Source organism: Phascolarctos cinereus, unplaced genomic scaffold, assembly GCF_003287225.1.
Source record: "Phascolarctos cinereus isolate Bilbo 61053 unplaced genomic scaffold, phaCin_HiC Scaffold_4;HRSCAF=312, whole genome shotgun sequence".
Lineage (NCBI taxonomy): Eukaryota > Metazoa > Chordata > Mammalia > Diprotodontia > Phascolarctidae > Phascolarctos > Phascolarctos cinereus.
The window spans coordinates 341,824,021-341,845,971 of record NW_027555847.1 but is presented as its reverse complement, the minus strand read 5'-3'; the positions used below and the strand labels follow the sequence as shown (position 1 = coordinate 341,845,971).

Sequence of the window (21,951 nt, the reverse complement as noted above, 5' to 3'; positions counted from 1 at the left end):
GATACATAAAAGGATGTTAATTAACACAAAGGCAGCCAATTTGCATTGTTTTCCTTGTCTAAAACAGACAGGGAAAGAATTGTGAAAGGACATGTTAGTCTAGTATTTGCAGAGTAAGAACTTCAATGATTAGAAAGACCAAGTAGACCAGCATTCATGAGAACAGCAGTTTTTAAGCTGCAGATTCCCAAAGGAGCCGTGGAGTTCTTGCAAAGGGTCCACAAATCCATAAATAAGGATTCTGTAGACTGAATGGTTTGCTTGACTCTTTTTTCAAATGTGAATAGAGGTTGTGATTAATGAAATGCAAAACTAATTTAAAAACATTACTAAATTCATATTAATGTTTTTATCATTATCTCTTTTCTCCAGCAATCTATACAAATAATATGACTACCATTATATGAATGCCTGAGGTTTTTTTTTTTATGTTAAAAAATGTACTCATGCAAAAAGGTACAGATCCACCACATTAGAATAAAAAGCAAGAGTATTGTTTTTTAGGCTTACTGATGGAGGGTTTTGTATATATTAGACCAGGAGTGGGGAACCTGTGGTCTTGAGGCCACGTGTGACTTTCTAGGTCCTAGGGCACAGCCTTTTGATTGAGTCCAAGTTTTACAGGAGAAATCCTTTTATTAAGGGGATTTGTTCTGTGAAGTTTGGATTCAGTCAAAGGGCCACACTTGAGAACTTAGAGGGCCACATATGGCCTTGAGGCCACAGGTTTCCCACCCCTATGATTGTATAATGCATGAATGCTTCAGATTTATATTAACATGGAATGGGTTCCCCACCCTTGTGTTAGACTCTACTGTTATAACTGTCAAATGATATACTTTATAGTTTCCATTGTATTAGTTTATAAGATATTACAAATTATTTGTAACAGATTTATTTAATGCTTGGTGGTTTATGAAGGGCTTTCTTCACAGTGCCCTTGTGAGGACAACAGTGCCAATATTTTTATTCCCATTTTAAAGATGAGGAAACAGGATCGGAGAGGTAAAACTGAACTCTTTATAGTAACAGCTGGAAATGTGTTGGAGTTGAGACCAGGTCTCTCATCTCCAAGTTCAGCATTCTTTCTACTGTATCAAGTCGAATTCTTATTCTGACGTGTCCTGGTCCTTTAGATTTTTCCCATGTGTCATTGCTTCTCCTGGGTCATATGCACTCCGACATGTAAGTCAGTAGCTAACCATAAGTCTGGCCTAGCTTCAAGGTGTCAGCAAATATAAATGATAAAAGGATGGGTTATAATTAGATGTTTGCCTCCTATCAGGACTCGCACCAGTATGTATTACAATGTGATATTGCACAGATTACCTAATTTCTCTGAGCCTTGCTTCACACTCAGTAATCCATATATTGACTTCCAAAGATAACAGATTAACTTCATATCTAAGAATTACTTTGAGTTCTTGTGGGTAAGGAAAGGCTATTTGAATAACAATAGCAAACATGTACATACTGCTAGCTATGTGCCAGGAATGCTTTAAAATTATTATCTCATTTGATCCTCACAGCAACCCTGGGAGGTAGATACTATTATTGTCCCCATTTCACAGATAAGGAAACTAAGTCAAGTAGAGGTTAAGTGACTTGCCCAGGGTCACACAGCTAGTCAGTGTCTGAGTTTAGATCTGAACTCAGACCCAGCACTCCATCCACTGTACCACCTAGCTGCCCTAGAATAAAAAATAATATTGTGAGGTTCAGTATGAGAATACACAAATTTAGTGATTAGGAATCAATGATCTCATTCAGAAGATTGAAGTCCAGTGAAGTCCAGTAAATGATTTTCTGGAAGTCTAGTGCTATTTTAGAATAGGTTTTCCTCTTAGGCTGTGCAATCCATTCAGATATGGATGACAAAGCTTTGATTTACAGCATCCTCAGGCTTCCTCTTGTAACAAGACGATGTTCTTCTATGAACACAAGTTTAGAATGCTTTCCTGTGCTTTTCATAGCCTAGATTGTATGCAAGTTTTGAACAAGTAAGTCTTGATTTTTTTTCACCAGAGACTGCTCTCAAGAAGCTCTGTCTTGCTTTATTTGACAATTAAGATATTTTTTTAAAAAAAAATAATGAACAGTCATTTCTCAATAGACTGGACTTTATCCAGAAAGCCAGTTTCTTGTTGGCAAAAGGTTAAAGGTTAAGGGAGACCAATTTCTGACAACAATTCACAAAGCTCCTTTTGTAGCTTCAAAGAAATAAAAGGCCTGTTAGGCTTTACACAGAAAAATAACGTTTTTATCTGAAATGTTTTTTAGTGTTGACACAACTACTGTTGCTACTTTTTGATCATCACATCCAGTAGGTATGGCACTCAGCAGAGGCCGTGAGGTGACTGATGAGAAGACTCATCACTCAGCTGTGCATTATAAATGTCCATGAATCAATGAGCAAAGCAGGAAGGATGTGACTGACTCTGCTGTGCTCTCATGAGCAGGCCAGTCTGACAGCTTGGTGCCATTCTTCTTTTTTGGCACAGAACCTAGTCCATGAAGATACGTAATAAATGTTGATTGGATTAATTGAATTGAATCACAGTGCAGAATGGAAGAATTTACACTCTTCTTCAGAGAGACTGTGTAGTATGGTAGAAAGAAGGCTAGCTCTAGAATCAGAGGACCTGTGTTCAAATCTCAATTTTAATGGTAGTAGGACTAGGTACATTGATTCATGCAATATATATATATATATATATATATATATATATATATATATATATATATATATACACACACACACATATATATTGCATTGTACTCTAACTTTTCCTCTTTGGGAAAGTGTATTTTAAATACAAATAATCACATGCAGATATTATAATTTTGCTTTAAAATACAATCTTATATTCTACTATCTCTATTTTCTTTGCCTTGTGGATTTCAGGCAAGGTAAAGCAGAGGAGGGAGACTATTCCTTAGCCTAGGGGTGTGGAACCTGCAGCCTCAAGGCCACATGTGGCCCTGTAGGTGCTCAAGTGGGGCCCTTTGACTGAATCTAAACTTCACAGTCTTAGGCCAACCAAGGGCATCTATGCTTCAGACTTAAAATATACAAAGAAATGCAAAGTTGATTGAGTTACAATGGATAGAGGTCACTGTGCCTAGAAGTCTGAAAATTAAGGTAATTGAGGTAAAATGAGATAATATTTTGAATAAGAAAATGAAAATTACTTACCTGACCAATCAATTTGTCGAAAGGAAGATATGTGCCAGTGATGATTACAGTGACTTCCTTGTATGTGGTAGGTGCTTAATACATAATTGTTGACTTGGTTATTCCAGAAACTACTAAAATTATGTCCTATTAACTTTTCTGATAGCATTTCTCCACAGGTTGGGCTTGGAAGAAGAGGAGGTTGTTTGTGTATTTTAGGTAAATTGCCCAAAGCTTTGAATGTGTCTTGTTTACTGTATCTATAATGGAAAAGGCCATCTTTTGCAAAGCAGTAACCTGGTCCCTTTAGCATTATAAAATTTCTACGTAGAGCACTCAGAATCTGGATTATTGCCTCATAAAGCAGTGCATCCAGCCTAATGCCACTTAATTATCAGCACATTTTTAGAAGACACACTCTTTCTGTAACTCCATGGATCTTAAAAATACCCATATAGCATGATGTGATGTATTATTTCCTCTGAAATGCATTAAGGGTATATCTTTTCTGGGAAAAGATTTCAAAGTGAACGTGCATATTCTCAGCAACATTTTTACCTTTGTCTTAAATTATCTTCATCTTATTTTATTACCAACAACTCTTGACTATAGTTAAGAGTTTTCTGACTGTTCCTCCAGTATCTACTAGTGCTACCTTTCATTTATGTGTGTGTGTGTGTGTGTGTGTGTGTGTATGTGTCCTGTGTGTTAAGGACTTTTATGTGATTGTAGAATTAACATTTTTGGTTAAAGTTACTTATTTCTATATCTTTGGGACCTTTGATTTGGAGAGAAAAAGCTAAAATTGTTTATAGAAACTGAATTATGACTTGAACCTGAACGAACACTAAATGACAGTTAAGGAGGTAGGCACAAACCAACCTCAGAAGAGAACTATTCTATTCTCTAGAATTTTCTTTACAATGAGCTGCCTTTGAACTAAAATGCAGCCTTAACACCAAAATATCTTTATCATATTTTATTTCTCTCCTTGAACTCCTTTGACCCCCCCCCACCTGCTTAGCATATACTGAAATGAGAATTATTGTTCTTGACTAGGAAACATTAACAAGAGATGGATGTACCAGAAAAGCAGATTTAGGCTCCGTATAAAGAAAAACTTCTTAACAATTAGAACAATAAAAAGTGAAAGGAGCTGCTTCTGGGGGATCATAGGTCCAACCCATTTCTTTTTCAGATGAGGAAACAGAAATTCAGTGAGATTATCCCAAGGTTGCACAAAAGGAATGTGTCAGAGGCAGGATTTAAATCCACCTCTAACTTCAGAGCCATAGCTCATTCCACTGGACCATGCACAAAATTCCAATCTGAACTGAAATATTTAAAGAATATGATCTTAATCAAGATTTTGACATGCAAAATATTATATAATGCATCAAACTGTAATGATGCTAGAAATGCCTTTTCAAAAGGAATTTCCAAGTATTATGTGGTTTGTGACAAACATGTGGTAAAGCAATGCCCCTGCCAATGCACACGTAGGCAAAAGAAATATTACTTTTTAGTGTACTATATGGCTACTATGATTTCAATTTCCTGAAAGACAATAGGTGATGAATGCCTTATCATGGAAAATGTTCAACCAGTGATCAGATGGCCACTTCTTGGGACAATGTAAGAAGGATGCATGCTTCAGGTGTGACAAGTTCTTCTGAAGCCCCTTTATTTATAAAACTTTGTGTGTTGTTATTAGTCCTTCATTCTCTTTTCTTCTTCTTTTTAGGCAATTGGAGTTAAGTGACTTGCCTAGGGTCATACAGTTAGTATGCATCAATTGTTTGATCTGAGGCCGGATTTGAGCTCAGGTCGTCCTGACTTCAGGGCCAGTGCTCTATCCACTGTGCCACCAATCCACTGCCCCTTTAGTCCTTCATTCTCAAAGAGAACCAATGATACCAGGATGGTGATATCTTGACTTGCAAGTGAATTGGATTTAAGGGAGGCAGAACTGTGCAAAGTCATCAGTCCTGCCATCTTTTTCAGAGACATCAGGGTCCAGTGGCAAGACACAAGTCAAGATGACTAGCGATGGCTCTGGATACAGTGGGAGGCTGTATTATGTAGCAAGGAAGATTGCTAAGAATCCGTAATTAGAAAGGTAAAAGGAGAGACCATCAACTGAAATTAGCATTTACTAGTCAAGAACAATAATTCAAGTTTCAGTATATCCTATGCTGAGAGAAGGATCAGAGGAGTTCACGGTAAAGAGTAAAATATAATAGAAAAAGGTAGCGTTAGTGTTAAGTTCAGAGTTTTAGTTCAAAGGCAGCTAGCTCATTGAAGAAAATCTTACAGAACAGAATAGGAACTTTTCTTATTCCATTTGAATAAGTTCAAATGGAAAAGGGTAGCTCAAGATTTTGATCAAAGTATCCAGAAACCACTGGGCTTGGCATTAAGAAATAGGGGTTTTCCTCTTAGCATCCTTATCTCTTTTAATAGCTTTAAACTTTCAGGAAATATTTAGAATACCATGATTCTGAGCCAGATACATTCCAACCAAATAGCTGACTGTAAATCTAAGCAAAACCTAGAACACAGTAACAACAGCCGCAGAACCTGAATGGAGAACCCAAGAAAATCATCTCCTCTCTTTCTGTAGATTATCCGTTGTTGGTGATGATGGTTTACTGTAGAATTTGAATGGATTCAAGATAATTGTTTGAAGAAAGAAGAATGGATCAATTAACTTCCCAAAAGTCTTTCTAGGCCTTTGATTTCATATAGAAGTGCCCACTTCAAATGTATAATGTATAAAAATGAAACTCTAAAGGAATCTTGAAAAGGTCATAATAATTTATGGTCCTCAGTCTTCTCTCTGGGAGACAGGGATAAAGTAAGCCTGAGAAGTATATTAACCCATGCTGAGGCCCTAAGCTTAGGCAGGACTTAGACACCTCTACTTTTATCTCTGACATATTTAGAGGACCCTCATTGTGCAAAGTTTTAACCTGAGGCTTAGTTAGCTGGTGCTTAAATCTGATCCCACCTACTGAAAGTTAATAAATCTGGGCTACATATGCATGGCATTTCCAACTCAGAGCTTCACTTTGGCTAGAAATTTAAATACAGTAAAAGCCAAAGTCACATTTGCTTCATTTATAGCTCCCTATCATATCCACCAAAAAGGTGTAACAGATTTGAAAGTGGCTTGATTTCAGTAAGAAGTGAGCAGCTGAAAACAAGAACAATCCAAATGAAAAGTGCTGGATTTGGCATCCTAGGGCCTGAGTTCCAATCCCCACTTTGCCACCTATGACCTGTGATCTTGGACAGACTACTTCCCCTCTCAGAGGTTTACTTTTCTCATTTATAAAATGAAGAGGTTGGACTCAATGACCTTTGAGCTCTTTTCCAGCTTTAAGTCTATGGGCTGATGATCTTATGACCTCTTCAAGGACATTGTAAGATAATTAAAAACCTCTAGCATAACAATTGGGAAATTATCCCACATTATTCTTGGAAATATTAGCAGTTGTTCTCCAAGTTGGGTAAAACAATGGATTTGTTTGTGCTTCATTTTTTTAGGTTTCAAAAACAAGAGTAACATATATATGTATCTGAGAAAGGAAATTGTGATTTCAGGCTTGTAAGACAGAAGTTAAAATAATTATGAATTTCATTGTTTAAAAGTTCAATCTTCTTTTATTATTTGTACTCACCTATCAATATAACCAATAAATTATTTCTGTGAAAAGACTAAGCTTTCTCTTTGTCTTTCTCTCTGTCTCTCTGTCTCTCTGTCTCTGTGTCTGTCTCTCTCTGTCTCTGTCTCTTTGTCTCTCTGTGTGTCTGTCTCTCTCTGTCTCTCTGTCTCTGACTCACTCTGTCTCTCTCTCTCTGTCTCTCTACCTGTCTCCATCTCTCTCAGTTTTTCTCTGTCTCTCTCTCCCTCTCCCTCTCTGTCTCTCTGTCTCTCTCTCTCTCTTTCTCTCTTTCCCCTCTCTCTCTCTCCCTCCCTACAGTCCTATCCATTCTCACATTTTTTAACCACTACCTCTATGGGAACAATTTTCAAATTTTCATCTCCAGCCCCAGCCTTTAACCAATAATGCCACCTATCATCATCATCATCAGTCACCCAGTTTAGATGTCACCTCCTCCATGAAGTTCCCCCTCTTCCTTTTCCTGTTCCACTCTATTTTTTGTCCTCCTAACTTCCACTGTTCTTTCTCTGTATCTTTCTTATACATGTCCACACATTCTATTTGACAAAGATTGGTGTATGGGTGTTTTTGGTTGTTGTTACTGGGTTTTGTTTTGTTTTTAACTCCTCTATTAGGTTATAAGCCCTTAAGAGCAAATGCATATCCCCAATAATACCCAGCAAATCTTCATTGCTCCATAGAAATTTGTCAAGTGAATCTTGCCCTTTGTAATTATGAAATAATAACGATGGAGATAGCACCACCACATCTCTTTAGAGATCCTTTGGGTATACACAGTCTACATATTTATGGCTAGCATTATAATTCTAAGTAGCAGAGCACTTCCTTTTAAGGAAAATTCAAACCAGTTAATACTAGTAGACATTGACTATAACAATTGTATTTACTCCAACTCTAAGATGCTCAAGATAAGTGGAAAAGAATTTAAAAGATCATGATGATAATCATGATCTAGACTAGAAATCATGCACTCGAGTTCCAAGGATATTACTGTTCAATTAATGTTCTGAGTGTGAAAAGCTATTCATGGTCTTAGCCATGACAACAACAAAAAACAAACCAAATTTAGACTTTTTCAAATGGTTCAGGAAGCCCACTGATTTAAAGTTTTCCCTTTAAGAAAAGTATTCTTTGTGACACTTGTTTTCTAGCTTATTTCAACAACATTCCATACTTCAAAGATTGTTGCTTCTCTCTCTTTCTCTGTTTTTATCTTTCTCCTTCTGTCTCCCTGTGTCTCTGTCTCTGTGTCTCTCCCCTATTTATTTTCCCCTTTACTATCTCCCTTTTGATTCTCTTTTTTTCTCAGCATTCCACCCTCTTAACCCCACCCCCCACTATGGAAAACAAAATGCAATGATCTTAAAATTCTAATTTATTGAAGAGATCATTTCAGATGTCTACCAAATTTCATTTCCTTGACCTATTCAAAAGATACCTTAAAAAGCCGCACAAGTGGAATGAGGATAACATTTAGTTGTAAATGAGACAATGGAAAATAGCTTTAGTGAGTAGCTAAAGAAGGAAGAAAAATGATACACCATCAAGTGTTGGTTTAAATAGTAGTATGTTATTAAGGGCAATACAAAGTCATCCAGAAAAATTAGTCTACTGGGATTATGGGAAAAACAATGAAGACAGCTTTTAATATTTGGAATTTGGAATTGCTTAGCACAAGCTAGCTAGCAGAATTAGGTAACTCTGGGGTATGAAGATTTGCTTGTAAGATGGATTGTTTTGTTTGTTCAGTTTTCTAAGTAGCCTGGCATTTCTTCTAAGCCTGTACAGTATTTGACTTTGCCAGTTAGCTTCATGAAGCACTAAATTCATTAAAGTAAATGATGAATTGCTTGCGTGGTGAGCCAGAGGCTATTTACTTGATTTCATTCCACTGAAAAAGAGATGCTACTAACCCATGCACTCTCCATTCCCTTTCTGAGCAATGAGGCAAATGGAAAAGAAAACTCAACGGGAGTTAAATTTGGTTTTGTACTTAACTGAAATGCCTCATCGTAGGATGGATGTGACCCTGACTTCTTAAAGGCTATATGAGCAGGCACTGTGGCAAGTGCTACCAGGCTGGACAGGCTTTGAGTAGAAACCCAGGCCATCACAAGAAGTTTGGCACTAGGTGATGCATTTTTCTTGACCACAGCAATTCATGAAGACTGGCAATTAAGGAGTGGAAGGTCATGATCTGCCTCAAGAGGAGAGAATAGCCACACCTAGGCAATATTTTGAAGTGCTGAGGTATTAGACATAATAACAATATGTGCAGGCATGCTTCACTTTATGTAACAGATGTGTTCCAGTAAATTGAATTGTGTGATGAACAGAACTAATCTCAAAGTTTGTAAGCGTGAAATAAGAAAATGTATATAAAGCACTTCGTAATGATGAACCACTTTATAAATGTGGGATATAATAGTAATGATAATGATAGTATTAAATATCTAGAGAAACTAGCTCCTTCATGTAATATTGCAGTTAACATTTCCATAATCTGAATAAGTAACCACTCCCCAAGTTATTTATTTGATATGTTTTCATATCAACAAGTTTCCACCCAGTACAGTACCTTATGGAATAGTACGAACATTATACTATTACTAATCACAAGAGTTTAGAAGCTTCGGTCTTTAAAGCATGTTACTAAAAATTTGCATAGGTTAAATAGATGTCCTGATATATATATATATATATATATATATATATATATATATATATATATGTGTGTGTGTGTGTGTGTGTGTATATATATATGTATATATATATATATATGTGTGTGTGTGTATATATATATATATGTATTCAAATAAATAAAATAAAGTGTTATTTTCTCTCATTACCTTTTCTCTTTTCCATCATATCAAGATACAGTTTCCTTTTATACTTTTTAATAATAGCTTAATTACAACCACTTATTCTGACATGGCATGTTACAGTTTACAAAGCACTTTAAATGTGTTGTCTTACTTAATGCTCAAGAAACACTTTGAAGTAGGTACTATATGTACTATTATTCCATTTTATAGATGAGGTACAGTATAATGGTAAGAGCATAGGATCTGGAATTAGAAAACTTGGATTCAAATCCAGATTCTGATGCTTACTAACCTGTGTGACCTTGGCTATGTCATTGCAACTCTCTCTGCATCTGCTTCCACATCTGTAAAATGAATGGGTTGGAGCAGATATCCTCTCAGGTCCTTTCCACCTCAAAATCTATTATGGTCTAGTGTTCTAACCTCTCTAAAAGCACACAGAAAAGAGAGATTTGGGCCTTCCTCCTTGATTCCTAGTTCAGTGTGCTTTTCACTGTTCACTCATTCATTCAATAAACATTTCTTAATCACTTTACAGAAGCAGGATGGTGTAGCGCAGTAGTTAGAGTGCTAGACTTGGAGACAAGAAGGCCTAGGTTCAAATCCTACTTCAGATCGTTTCTAGCTATGTGACCATGAGCAAATCCTTTGTGAGACTAGTGTCTTCATCTTTAAAATAGGGATGATAATACCTGTGATTACTACATAATGTATGTAAAGATCTTTGCAAACTTTAAAGTGATCTGAAAATGTCAATTATTGTTATTATCATTACTATATGCAGGACACTGTTAAGATTTTAAAAAATAATAAAATTTAGATAAGAAATGGCTGCTGCCCCTGGGAAAGCTTACAATTTCCTGTGCAGCTAGGTAAAATAGTGGACAGAACCCAATACTTGGGGTCGGGAAGATCTGAGACACTTAATAAATGTGTTGAAATGAATTGAAAAAACAACACAATCTCTACTCACCAGGAGCTTCCAGTCCACTAGAAGGGATGTGACCTATGCACATTTAAATAATTATTCAAGGTAGATTGTGATAGAGGCCAGGAGAAATCCATTTAGGGTAAATTAGGGAAATTTAAGGAAGAGAGATCACTTTCAGTAATCTCAGGCACAGTGGTATGTCCTGTTTGCATGCATAATGGAGAGAAGGCAGAATAAAATCAGGATTAATAACCAGAAAGTGGGTTGAAACCAGATTGTGAAGATCTTGAATTCTAGATAGATCATAGGTTTGTATTTTATTCAGCAGATGATTGGGAAGCCTCTGAAGGTTTTAGACAGAAAAGCAGTATGGTCAAGATGGTATATTATAACACAGACTTTGAAAAGCTTCTGGGTAACCAAAGACTTCAGCTGCCTAACCTTCTGGTAAATATTGAATAGAGAGGTAACTCAATTTGAGTTTAATGCTGAATATGCCTTTAAGAATGAAGAATTCCAAACAGAGCATTCACATAACCTAATGAGTCCCACTCTCAGGATATGCCAGGGCAGCTGTGTAGTGCAGTCCTGTTTGCATGCTGTTTTCACAAATACTAGGTCAGCGATTCCCACAGTGGGAGCAAGGAAACCTTGTTGTTCCATCTTTGTTTAAATGTCTATGACACATACATCCAGAAGATATTGGGGGAAGGGGAAGCTGGGAAGAGAATACTGTGTAGACTAAATTCAAGGACTAGAGGATTTGGGAGTAAGGATATTCTGAGGGGAGTCTAAGAGCAGGCAATTATTTGTGGTGGGAGAATATGGGAAAAGAGCAGATGTCTGTAGATATTGAAAAGTCAAATAAACACTATAGAAGAGCAAACTTACAGAGAAAAAAATGTTTAAAAGGTTCAAAAAATACCAAAGTTGTTGTTATTGTTATTTTAAAGAATGGTAAACACTGAGCTTCATGTTAGCAATCTGATAGCATATATGTGTGTATGCATGTGTGTATGTATTAAGATATATATTTGTGTATATTTTTGTTGTTCAGTTGTTTTCAGTTATATCTGATTCTTCAGGACCCAGTTTGAGGATTTCTTGGCAAAGATATTGGAGTGGTTTGCTATTTCCTTTTCTAGCTCATTTTGCAGATGAGGAAACTGAAGCAAACAGGGATAAGTGACTTGCCCAGGGTCATGCAGCTAGTAAGGGTCTGAGGCTGGATTTGAAGTCATCAAGATGAGTCTTCCTGACTCCAGGCCCAGCGCTCTATCTACTGTGCCCCCAGCAGTGTGGTGTGTGTGTGTGTGTGTGTGTGTGTGTGTGTGTGTGTGTGTACACATACATACACATAAATGTATGTGTTCTGTATGTATGTATATGTGTGTATCTATGTGTATGTGGGGGTATGGAGATGGATGAATGGGCTTTACAAACCAAATCATACATTATAGAAAACATCTTTATTGTTCTATTCTTTCCTCAATGTGTAGGTGTCTCACAAAATAGGATAATATGTATTATGTCTGGAAAGCCTCCAGAAAGATTATTGTTAAAAGAAAAACCTTAATGGTTCCCAGAGCAGGCCTTATAAGGTTCAGAGTCCTTTCCCATGCTGAAATGAACCCAGTACTATATACAGTGTCCTAAAAATCTTATTGTAGTTTACACTTTGTAGAGTTTACACCTCAAAAATGGAGGCATTTGTTAAATTGGCTTTCCTAAATGTTCTGATGTAAGAGAATATCTTTCTGAAAACTGACATCATCTTTGATAAGAAAAATCTGAATGGTGAAAATTACTGATCTCTTCTTACACAGCTCCAAGAAAGGGCCAGGAGCTTCAAGGAGAGATAGCCAGGAGGAGTAAGATGTTTCTCTTCTAATAAATGGAGATTTCCCTTTTTTCAGAATATTTAGTCTTTTTTCCAAATTAGTGGTGATTCATAACCTATTCTTGATGAAATCATTAGCTTGAAATGAGCATGAAATCCTTGACAGTTAACACTTTATCATAATTTTCCCCTTCTCTTTCCTCTTCATCTTTCTTCCCTATTTAATTCCAATTTATTTTTCTCTTCCTCCCACCCTCAATCTCTGCCAACCCTACCACTGTCCCAGGCGCTCTTATCTCTTGCTTGCTATAAAAGTAGATGCAGTAAAAGAAAAGATCTCACTTTTTAAAAACATCTGAGCCCCATAAAATATGGCCACAACGCATCATAACCCAGACTGAGATGTACTCCTGAGCCTCCCAGACAACTGAAAATCTGTAGTAAAAGCTGGATCCAATCTGGATAGCCCATAAAATAATTTTTAATCCAATCCCAAGACACCAATTATATAATATTCCACCGTGTATCTGTATCATAGTTTCAGTTTGGGAAAAAAAACTTCCAATTTCTACCTGCTGTGGTGAACACACTTGTTCTCCTAATCTTTCAAGACAGCCTCTAGGTAGAATACATGTTATCAGAAATAGAGATTGGCAAGAAGGTAAGTAGAGAATCTTGATAAATTGGAGGGGGCGGAGAGGAGAAATCTTGTAGCTCTGATTACGCCAGGGTTGATGACAATGGCACCCTGCTATAACAGGGCGTAGTAAATTCAGCTCCAGGCCTGACCTGGATCCTGGAAGTTGCTCCAGGAAGTTGGTACTTCCTATGCCTATGTTTTCCATCACTCCAATGGATCAGAATCATGTTTCAGCTTCCAGGTGTAGTCCTAGACAGGAGGAACCTAGCTTTAGATAACGGCCCACCAGAAACATTCTTGGATTTGTTTAAATGAGGGATAGTGAAGTACCACTAAGAATCAGGAAAACCTCTCTTCAGACCCCTAATCAATGAACATAATGTATGCACATATTGAAGTTTCATACACCTGATTTTGACATCACTTCCTGAAGTACGTAAAACTGGAACACAAGACATCCAATATGATATTACAACATATATTAATTTATAAGCAATTATTAAGCATCTACCAATTGATACATGGGCAGCAAGTTAGATAGAGTTCTGGCCCAGGACTACCTGAGTTTAAATCTGGCCTCAGACACTTACTACCTGTGCGACCCTGGGCAAGTCACTTAACCTGATTTGCCTCAGTTTCCTCATCTGTAAAACTGACTGCAGAAGGAAATGGCAAACCACTCCCATACCTTTGCCAAGAAAACCCCAAAAGAGTCATGAAGAGTTAGACACAACTGAAAAATGATTGAACAGCCACAATAATATGATAAGTAATGGTATGATAGGTTACAAATACAAAATGAGATAGTCCTAGCTAAGAGGGGAAGCGTTTCAGCCTGGAAAGATAACTGGAGCAAAGTTGTGAAGGGTGCTAAATTCGGATCAGAAGAATTTGTACTTCATCTTAAAGGCAATGGAGTTGTTGGTGGGGCAAGCTGAGGTTTCTTGAACAGATAAGTGACATGCTTAGACCTGTACCTTAGGAATATCCATTGGGCAGCTGTGTGAAGCAGAGACTGTGGAGCTTGGATTCAGATAGACCAGTTAGGAGGCTTTTGCAGTAGCTCACATGAGGGGCAGCTAGGTGGTGCTGTGGCTAGAGTGCCAGGCTTAGAGTCAGGAAGACTCATCTTCCTGAGTTCAAATCCAGCCTCAGGCACTTACTAGTTGTGTGACCATAGCAAGTCACTTAAACCCTGTTTGCCTCAGTTTCCTCATCTGCAAACGAGCTGAGGAAGGAAATGGCAAACCACTGCAGAATCCTTGCCAAGAAAACTCCAAATGGTGTCACAAAGAAATTATAGAACACTATGAGAAGTATTGGGCTCTACACTAGGGTGGATGTGGATAAATGTAAATACAAGAGGACAGATGGGGGAAATGTTTAGGATTTAGAATAAGCAAGATTTGGTAACTGATTGGATGTAGGGGGTGAAGGAGAATTATTAATGATGATTCCTAGGTTGCAAAAGCAGCTGACAGGAAGAATGGTGGTACACTTGACAGAAATAGAGAAGAGACAGATAAAGAAGGAAAGTTGATGAGTTCTGTTTTGGAAATGTTGAGTTTGAGATGCAAGCAGTGGAAGAGGTGCAATCAGTGTGGGATTTGTAGTTACAAGTTCTGGGTTTGAATCTCACTACTTATGTGACCTTAAGTAAGTCATCCTTCTGGGCTTCACTGTCCTCATCTGTAAAACGATGGTGTTGAGTTGATGACCCCCTAAGGTCCCTTGAAACTCTGCATCTGTGGTTCTACAATCCCATAATTTGTCTAGGACCTGTCTTGACAACAAAGTTACCTTCTCCACACACATAGCACTGCTTCAGCTCCATCTGAGCCTAGTGCCCATTTGGGGACTTCCCATCTAAGAACAGTGTGGGAGGGAGTAGAGGACAGCAATAAAAAAAATGATCAAAGGGAACCAGAACCTCTGAGGAAAGGGCGAAGAAACTGTTTTTATTTAGTTTGGAGAAGAGAAAAAGAGGAGTGTCTTTAAACTGTCTTACAATATAGAAAAGGCTATAACACAGAAGATGGCAAGCAGCTGTTCCCCATCTCTTTTGAGGCCTGCACAGGAAATGCTTGCATGGGTCTACACTACCCGTCCACTTGATCTGTACCCTCACCTCCCACCAGGCAAATCTCCTGATGGTCTGCCAAGTGTAGTTCTTCCTTCCTCCACTTTATATTTACACAGACACTCCCAAATTCTTGGAAGAGCATTTTTTTCTCACCTGCCAAATGCACGTTCCTTCTTTCTCTTAAAACCTAACTCTAACCTCACCTCTTCTGTATGGCATTCCCTGACTAGGCAGAACTGGGTGGTGATGCTTTATCTGCAGTTGACACGTCCCTCTGTGTGTGTTTTTGTTCATTCATTCAGATAATATTTTCTTATTGCTGTTTGTCCTACATTCTCAAAGAGAACCAATGACATCAGGAAGGTGATGTCGTTACTTGCAAGTGAACTGGATTTAAGTGAGGGAGGGCTGTTCAAAATCACCAGCCTCACTCTCTCCTCCTGAGTCATCTGGGTCCAGTGGCAAGATATAGATCAGGACGACTGGACCAAGGCCAAGGTCTCCCACAGCATCTGGGGCCATCGCCAGTCATCCTGATCTATACCTTGCCACTGGACTCTGTCGACTTTGGAGGAGAGAGTGAAGCTGATGACCTCACACAGCTCTGCCTTCCTGAAATCCAATGCACTTGCAAGTCACGACGTCACCTTCCTGATGTCATTGATCCTCTTTGAGAATGAAGAACAAACAAAAATCTATCGTGTTTTCTGAATACCTACTATGTGCCAGACACTGAGAAAGGAATGAAAATTAATCAGAATGGTCCATGCTTCTGGTGGAGGGGAGAAAGAAATGTGAAAATAACTTTAATATGAAACTGTTTTTAGGGATGTAAAAATCATACAAACAAGTATTCTGAGGACAGGGATGTTCTAGTCGGAGGTAATCAATCTAGGCTTTGTGAAGAATATGGCTAAGTGTGTATATGTTATTTCCTTTTTCTAGTTAACAACATCTCTATATTATGTAAAATCTTACACAAGCATTTAATACATGTCAATTGCTTTTTATAATAATGAATTACAGTAATCTGGCTTCAAGTTCCATTTAAAGAACTTGTAAGCTACATGGGTTACGAACTACATGCGTTACGCATCCTTGAAACCCTTTCCTTAGACATCTTTAACAAGTGGAAAAAGAAACTGTCGGAGCTGATTTAACCATAGCCTGGTTGAGATAGCGTGGGGTGGGGAGTAAAGGGGGAGTGTCAGTCCAAAGGTGGGATGGACAATGCAATGTGCCCTATCTACAATGCACTGTGCTAAATGCTGAGGATGAAAACCTCTGAAAATACATAACTTTCCAATTCCTTAATCAGTACTTTTTGAGGAAACAAAATGTAGTAGTTACTTAAAAAAGATAATTTTGAAATGTTGTTATTATGGCATAGAACATTAAAAATGAATAGTTAATATAAGGCTGTTTCTATTTGGATACAATCCAATCATGGGAATCACTCTGGAGCCAAAAGTTCTTCACTCATTATTCACTCACAGCCCTACAATAGGATTTCTTTGTTATGAAACCAAGACAGCTCACAATTTTTAGTTATCTTTCTTAATTACCGAAGTACTAGCTTCACAGCCTGATTCTTCCATCTAGAAAGGTAAACGTAAGAAAGGCATAGACCTGCAGGAAGCAGTCTCCCATTAGTTCATATGGGACTGGAAACAAGTAGCAACCTTCTCCTAAAAGAAGAGCAGATGGAAAGCTTTCTCTCCTGCCAGGAACTTTGGAAGACAATATTATTGCATATGATGTACTTGAAATGGGAAAAGCTGGCTGTTTACATTCCATTTGTGGCCATAATTTGTTGGAGGAGTCCCCAGTGCAAAATTAATCTGCTACCATTTGTTTCAGTCTTGGGGTCATATGAGCTTCCACCAGCTAGTTCTCATATCTTTTAAAATCTATATATCTGAGAATGGTATAGATGCCAAGTAACTATGGTTTCTACTTAGAGTATGAATCCTTCATTTGTATTCAGTAAAAAACTTTGCATTGACATTGAGTCAATATAAAAGCAAACCCAAGTTCATGTGGATTGACTTTCTTGGAGTTCTCAGACTTTAAGTGTCAAAATTGCCCTTTCTAACAAAAGCATTGCAACCACAAGAACACTATCTTTAATTCAAAACATGAAGGGAGTATGTTGCTCATTGTGTCATTGAACCTTTCATTTTCCTTCTTAAAGTGGTCTTGGACTTCTGTGTACCCTTCAACGTGGATGTGAAAAATGCAATGACCTTCAGTGGCCCAGTGGAGGACATGTTTGGATACACAGTTCAACAATATGAAAATGAAGAAGGCAAATGGTAGGTTTGTGGGCTATTGTTTTGTGTTTTTGTATCTATTAATTTTTTAAAAAATCATTCACCAAAATTGTATTGTGTCCTGCTTTTTAAATGCACTGCTTTGAAATGAACCATTTCTGAGCAGAACATACTTTCTAATAAAATTCTGCTGTAGAGAGATAGATTTAAAGTTTTTTTTTTAATTCCCTGGCAGTAAGCCTTAAAGGATGTGGTCAGTGATTTCTGCTGTAGCCTGGCTTCACCTCAAAGGCCCCTGCCTAAAACCGTTTAGCAATTAAGCTGCTGTGGGGAAAGTTCAACATTTAATAAGCATTTATTAAGTTCCTGCTGTGCTGTGTGAAATGGTATAAAGAAAAGATATGAAGTTAATTAAAATAGTCTCTCTACGACATATTTGACAAAGCTATCTAAATTTTTCCTAGCAGTGTGATTAGTGCCTATGTGAATTACCTCTTAAAGTCAGACCCTGGTCTGCTTGGAGTTAGGATATACCCCGACTTTAGATATTACTGCACAATAGCATGCTGTCTTCTATGGAGGGGCCAAAGTCATGGTAGGGATACAGAGTAGTTTGATGTGAATGGTAGAATAAGTAAGGTAGAAGAATAGAGATTGTGGTCAGAGTTAAATTGTCAAGTTTCAGACCTTGACCATGGTTTTGAAAAGATTTTGAAAGATAGTGAGGTTAAAAGTGTTAGTGTGTTGGTATATAGCTAAAGAAGGGGTCAGAAGAAGATCAATGGTGTTGAAGAATTAGAGGAACTCTGTATGTATGTCAGGGAGGGGCATCAGATGGTCACTGAAGTCATTGAAGATGATGACTAGGGTTGCCAATGGAGAAGAAGACCTTAAGCCTAGTGCTAAACTTATTGAAAAAAATTAAGTGAATGGCCTCAAGAGTTCTATAGTTATTCTCATTTTTGAATTTGAATGAGAGAAGGAGGGGCCAGGCGAGATCTTTCTTTAAAATGACTAAGTTTTAGACTGGATCTCTGATTTCATTGGTCATAGGAACTCTCAGTGAGGAAACTCTACCAATGCATATTCCCCTAGGCAACTAATAGTCTGAGAGAGTTGCCATCTTAATCTGAAATTAACTTACTTGCCAAGGGTCACACAGCCTCTTAAACCCTCAGCTTAAACCTTGGTCTTCCCGACTTCTATTTTCCTTCACTATCCCTGCCTGCAGCCTCTCAAAAGTGTTAATGTGCCTTTCATAATTACCTGCCTTCTACCGAAGGAATATTTTGTCCTTCTCTTAGGTTTGCCTTCTAAATGTTTCCTAATTTAGAAAGACAGCACTAGGAATGAGAACCTGGGCCTGTGAGAATTTCTTGTGTGTGTGTGCGTGTGTGTGTGTGTGTGTGTGTGTGTGCACATGTGTGTTTCTCCAGTGGTTTCTTGACTTTTTGAACAAATAACATATACTGGGCATAAAATTTTTATGGATGTGGTAGCCCTCCATTGATTCGTATTCAATGTAGTTAATACAAAGCATGGAGTTTTGTAGAGAAAGGAAAGGAGTTTTATTGAACTATACTTCACTTTGAATACCCAAACTAAGTTTACCTTGTCCTCAGGTAATGACACTAATAAACAAAGCAGAGGCAGTAACATCTATTTGCATAAAAGAGTTCCATTAATCTGCCATTATCCTCTCATAGAGCAGAAGGACCACAATGCTTATCTATTGCACTATGTACTTTAATCTTGATTAACACAATAAGTGACAGAACACACAAAGAGTCTGAGGACCTAAGTTCTAAATGTGGAAGACATTTTTGCATCTGCATTCACCCCAAATGCCAGTAATGTAACAGAAATATGTCCCAAATATTGATGAAGGGCATGCATTTTTCCTAATGTTTTCATGGATGAATGAAAAAACGAATAAATGAATGAACAAATGAATAAATGAATGAATGAAAAAGCATTTAAATGCAAAGTATGAGCCAGGCACTGTACTAGGCTTTGGGGGATACAAATACAATTTTTGCCCTCAGGAAGTTTGTGTTCTCATTGGAGGAGATAATCTAGGGCAGTTGTGGCCAGAAAAGAGAGAATGGGAGGGGTACAGAGAGTCAAGGGCTAAAACAGACAATGGTTTGCCAAATTTATGTCAGAGAAGCCATACTATGTATATAATTTAAATTTTCTTAATTCTCCCCCTTTCTTGTAATTTTTGATGCCACTTTTTAGGTTGTTAGGCTGTCCTTCAACATCTTATTTTTTTCCTTCTGGCTACACTAGCTCTTTTCTCCAGCATACTGTCTGGCCAACAGTAAGCAGTTAATAACAGATGAATTGAATTATGCCTGAAATTCAAGAAGCTGACACCAGGTAAATAGGTTGTGGAAAGGAAGAGGAAAACTCAAGAGAAATCTTGAAGAACTGACAGGACTTGATCCTGACTGAGATGTAAAGGATGAAGTTGTCAGAGAAAACTGAGCAGAACACAACTGCAGTTTGTCAAAAGGGAAGAGGGGCCTCCCAGCCCTGGTACAAGCAGATACTGAGAAGTCAGCTTGTTCTCTGAGGACCCTATTTTGTTTCTGCCCCTGCTCCAATCTCACTAGCTTTCCTAGAGCTCAGCTTCTGCCCTAATCTTGGCTTTCACTCCTATGTTTGCTCTAGACTGGGGTCACCTCACTAAAATCAGCTTTCCTGCTGTTGAGATTGATAAAGTCCTGGGCTTAGAGCTAGGGAGGCTGAAGTTCAGATCTTGCCTTAGATATTGGTTAACTGTGTAAACCTGGACAAGGCATTCAAACTCATTCAGACTCAATTTCTTAATGTGTAAAATGGGGATAATATGAACATTTACTTCCCAAGACTGTTATAAGGATCAACATAATAGATATGATAATAGCTATACAGATAATAATCAATATTCAATAATTATTATTACCTAGAAAAATATTTATCTATATACTATATATAGATATGTATCTTTGTATGCCCAAAGATATTATACATTTATCTGTAATATGATCTATAATAATATGGTAGTAGATATAGGCATAATAATAGAAAATAGATATAAAGTGCTTTGCAAACCTTAAAGCAATCAGTCAATAAGTGTTTTTAAATGCCTTCTACGTGCCAGGCACTGTACTAAGCGCTGGGGATACAAAAAAGGGTAAAAGACAGTCTCTGCCCTCAAGAAGCTTACAATCTAATCAAGGAGATAAGATCCAAACAATATGCACAAACAAGCAATATATTGAATAAATTAGAAATAATCAACAGAGAGAAGACACTAGAATTAAGAGAAATTGGAAAGGGCTTCCTGGAGAAGATGCAATTTTAACTGGGACTTGAAGGAAGCCAGGGAAGCTAAGAGATGGAAATGAGGAGGAAGAGCATTCCAGGCATAGAAGACAGCCAATGAAAATTCCTGGAGTCAACAGATGCAGTATCTTGTTCAAAGAACAGTAAAGAGGCTAATGTCACCATATCACAGAGTATACAGTGGGCAGCAAGATGTTAGAATACTGGAAAGATGTGGTTTTTGTTTTTGTTTTTGTTTTTGTTTTTGTTTTGTTTTGTTTTGGGGGCAAGTTATGAAAGATTTTGAGCATCAGACAGAAGATTTTATATTTGATTCTGGAAGTGATTGGTAACCATTGGAGTTTAAGTCACTATATAAATGCTGGTTATCATTAGGAATGGAAATATTGTATTCAGAGACCTAAAGTCCTACCTATTTACCTATCCTCATCCAAGACCATCTCATTGTGCCTCTAGAAGTCCCAGGCTCTGACCTTCTTCTCCACCATAATACTACAATAGGAACTTGTTCCTCTTCTCTGTCTTTCTTGACTCTTAGATGCTTCTTCACTCAAATTGGGGCTTATAGTCTTCTGGATGCTAGAGCTAGGATGACACTAACCCCTCCTCCCAGTACCACACTGAGAGAAGAAGATAGGTCTGGACAGAGAAGGTCAAAGATTTGTGGAACAATGCTAAGGGTGCTAGAGCTGTATTCAGAGGACCTGGATTTGAATCCTAGCTCTACCTGAATAACCTTGGGCTCCTGAAATGGGGCCTCACTCACCTCATCTGTAAGCTAAGGAAACAGAACTAATTGGTCTTCAACTACCCTTACAACTTCTGACTCTAAATCTGTGACTTTAAACTGTTATGACTCCAAAGGTTTTGGCCTGGGTGGTTGAAAAAAAAAAGTTATCTACATTATTTATATTCTTATTTATTTTCTTAAATGTTTCCCAATTACATTTTAATCTATTTCAGGCCACATTTGGAGATATTGTTTGTGTTTGACACTTCTGTTATGGGTAATTGAAAACAAAAAAACTTTCCCTCTCCTCTCTCAATTTCCAAGCCAGGTTGCATGCATGGTAGCAGCATATAGTATTTAGACTTGCAACAAAAAAGAAAATGCAGAATCATTTTTTGAATATGATACAAATTTTTATGAAACTAGAAAAGA

At 37.6% G+C, this 21,951-nt stretch overlaps 1 protein-coding gene across 2 annotated transcripts in view; it reads left to right on the top strand.

Moving 5' to 3' along the window:
- Nucleotides 1–21,951, top strand: part of ITGA1 (integrin subunit alpha 1) — a 194,379-nt gene that overhangs the window by 46,746 nt on the left and 125,682 nt on the right. For both annotated transcript variants that reach the window (XM_020996822.2, XM_020996814.2), the window contains exon 2: nt 17,378–17,498. In XM_020996822.2, coding sequence (XP_020852481.1) covers nt 17,378–17,498 — 121 coding nt within the window. The remainder of the gene's footprint in view (nt 1–17,377; nt 17,499–21,951) is intronic.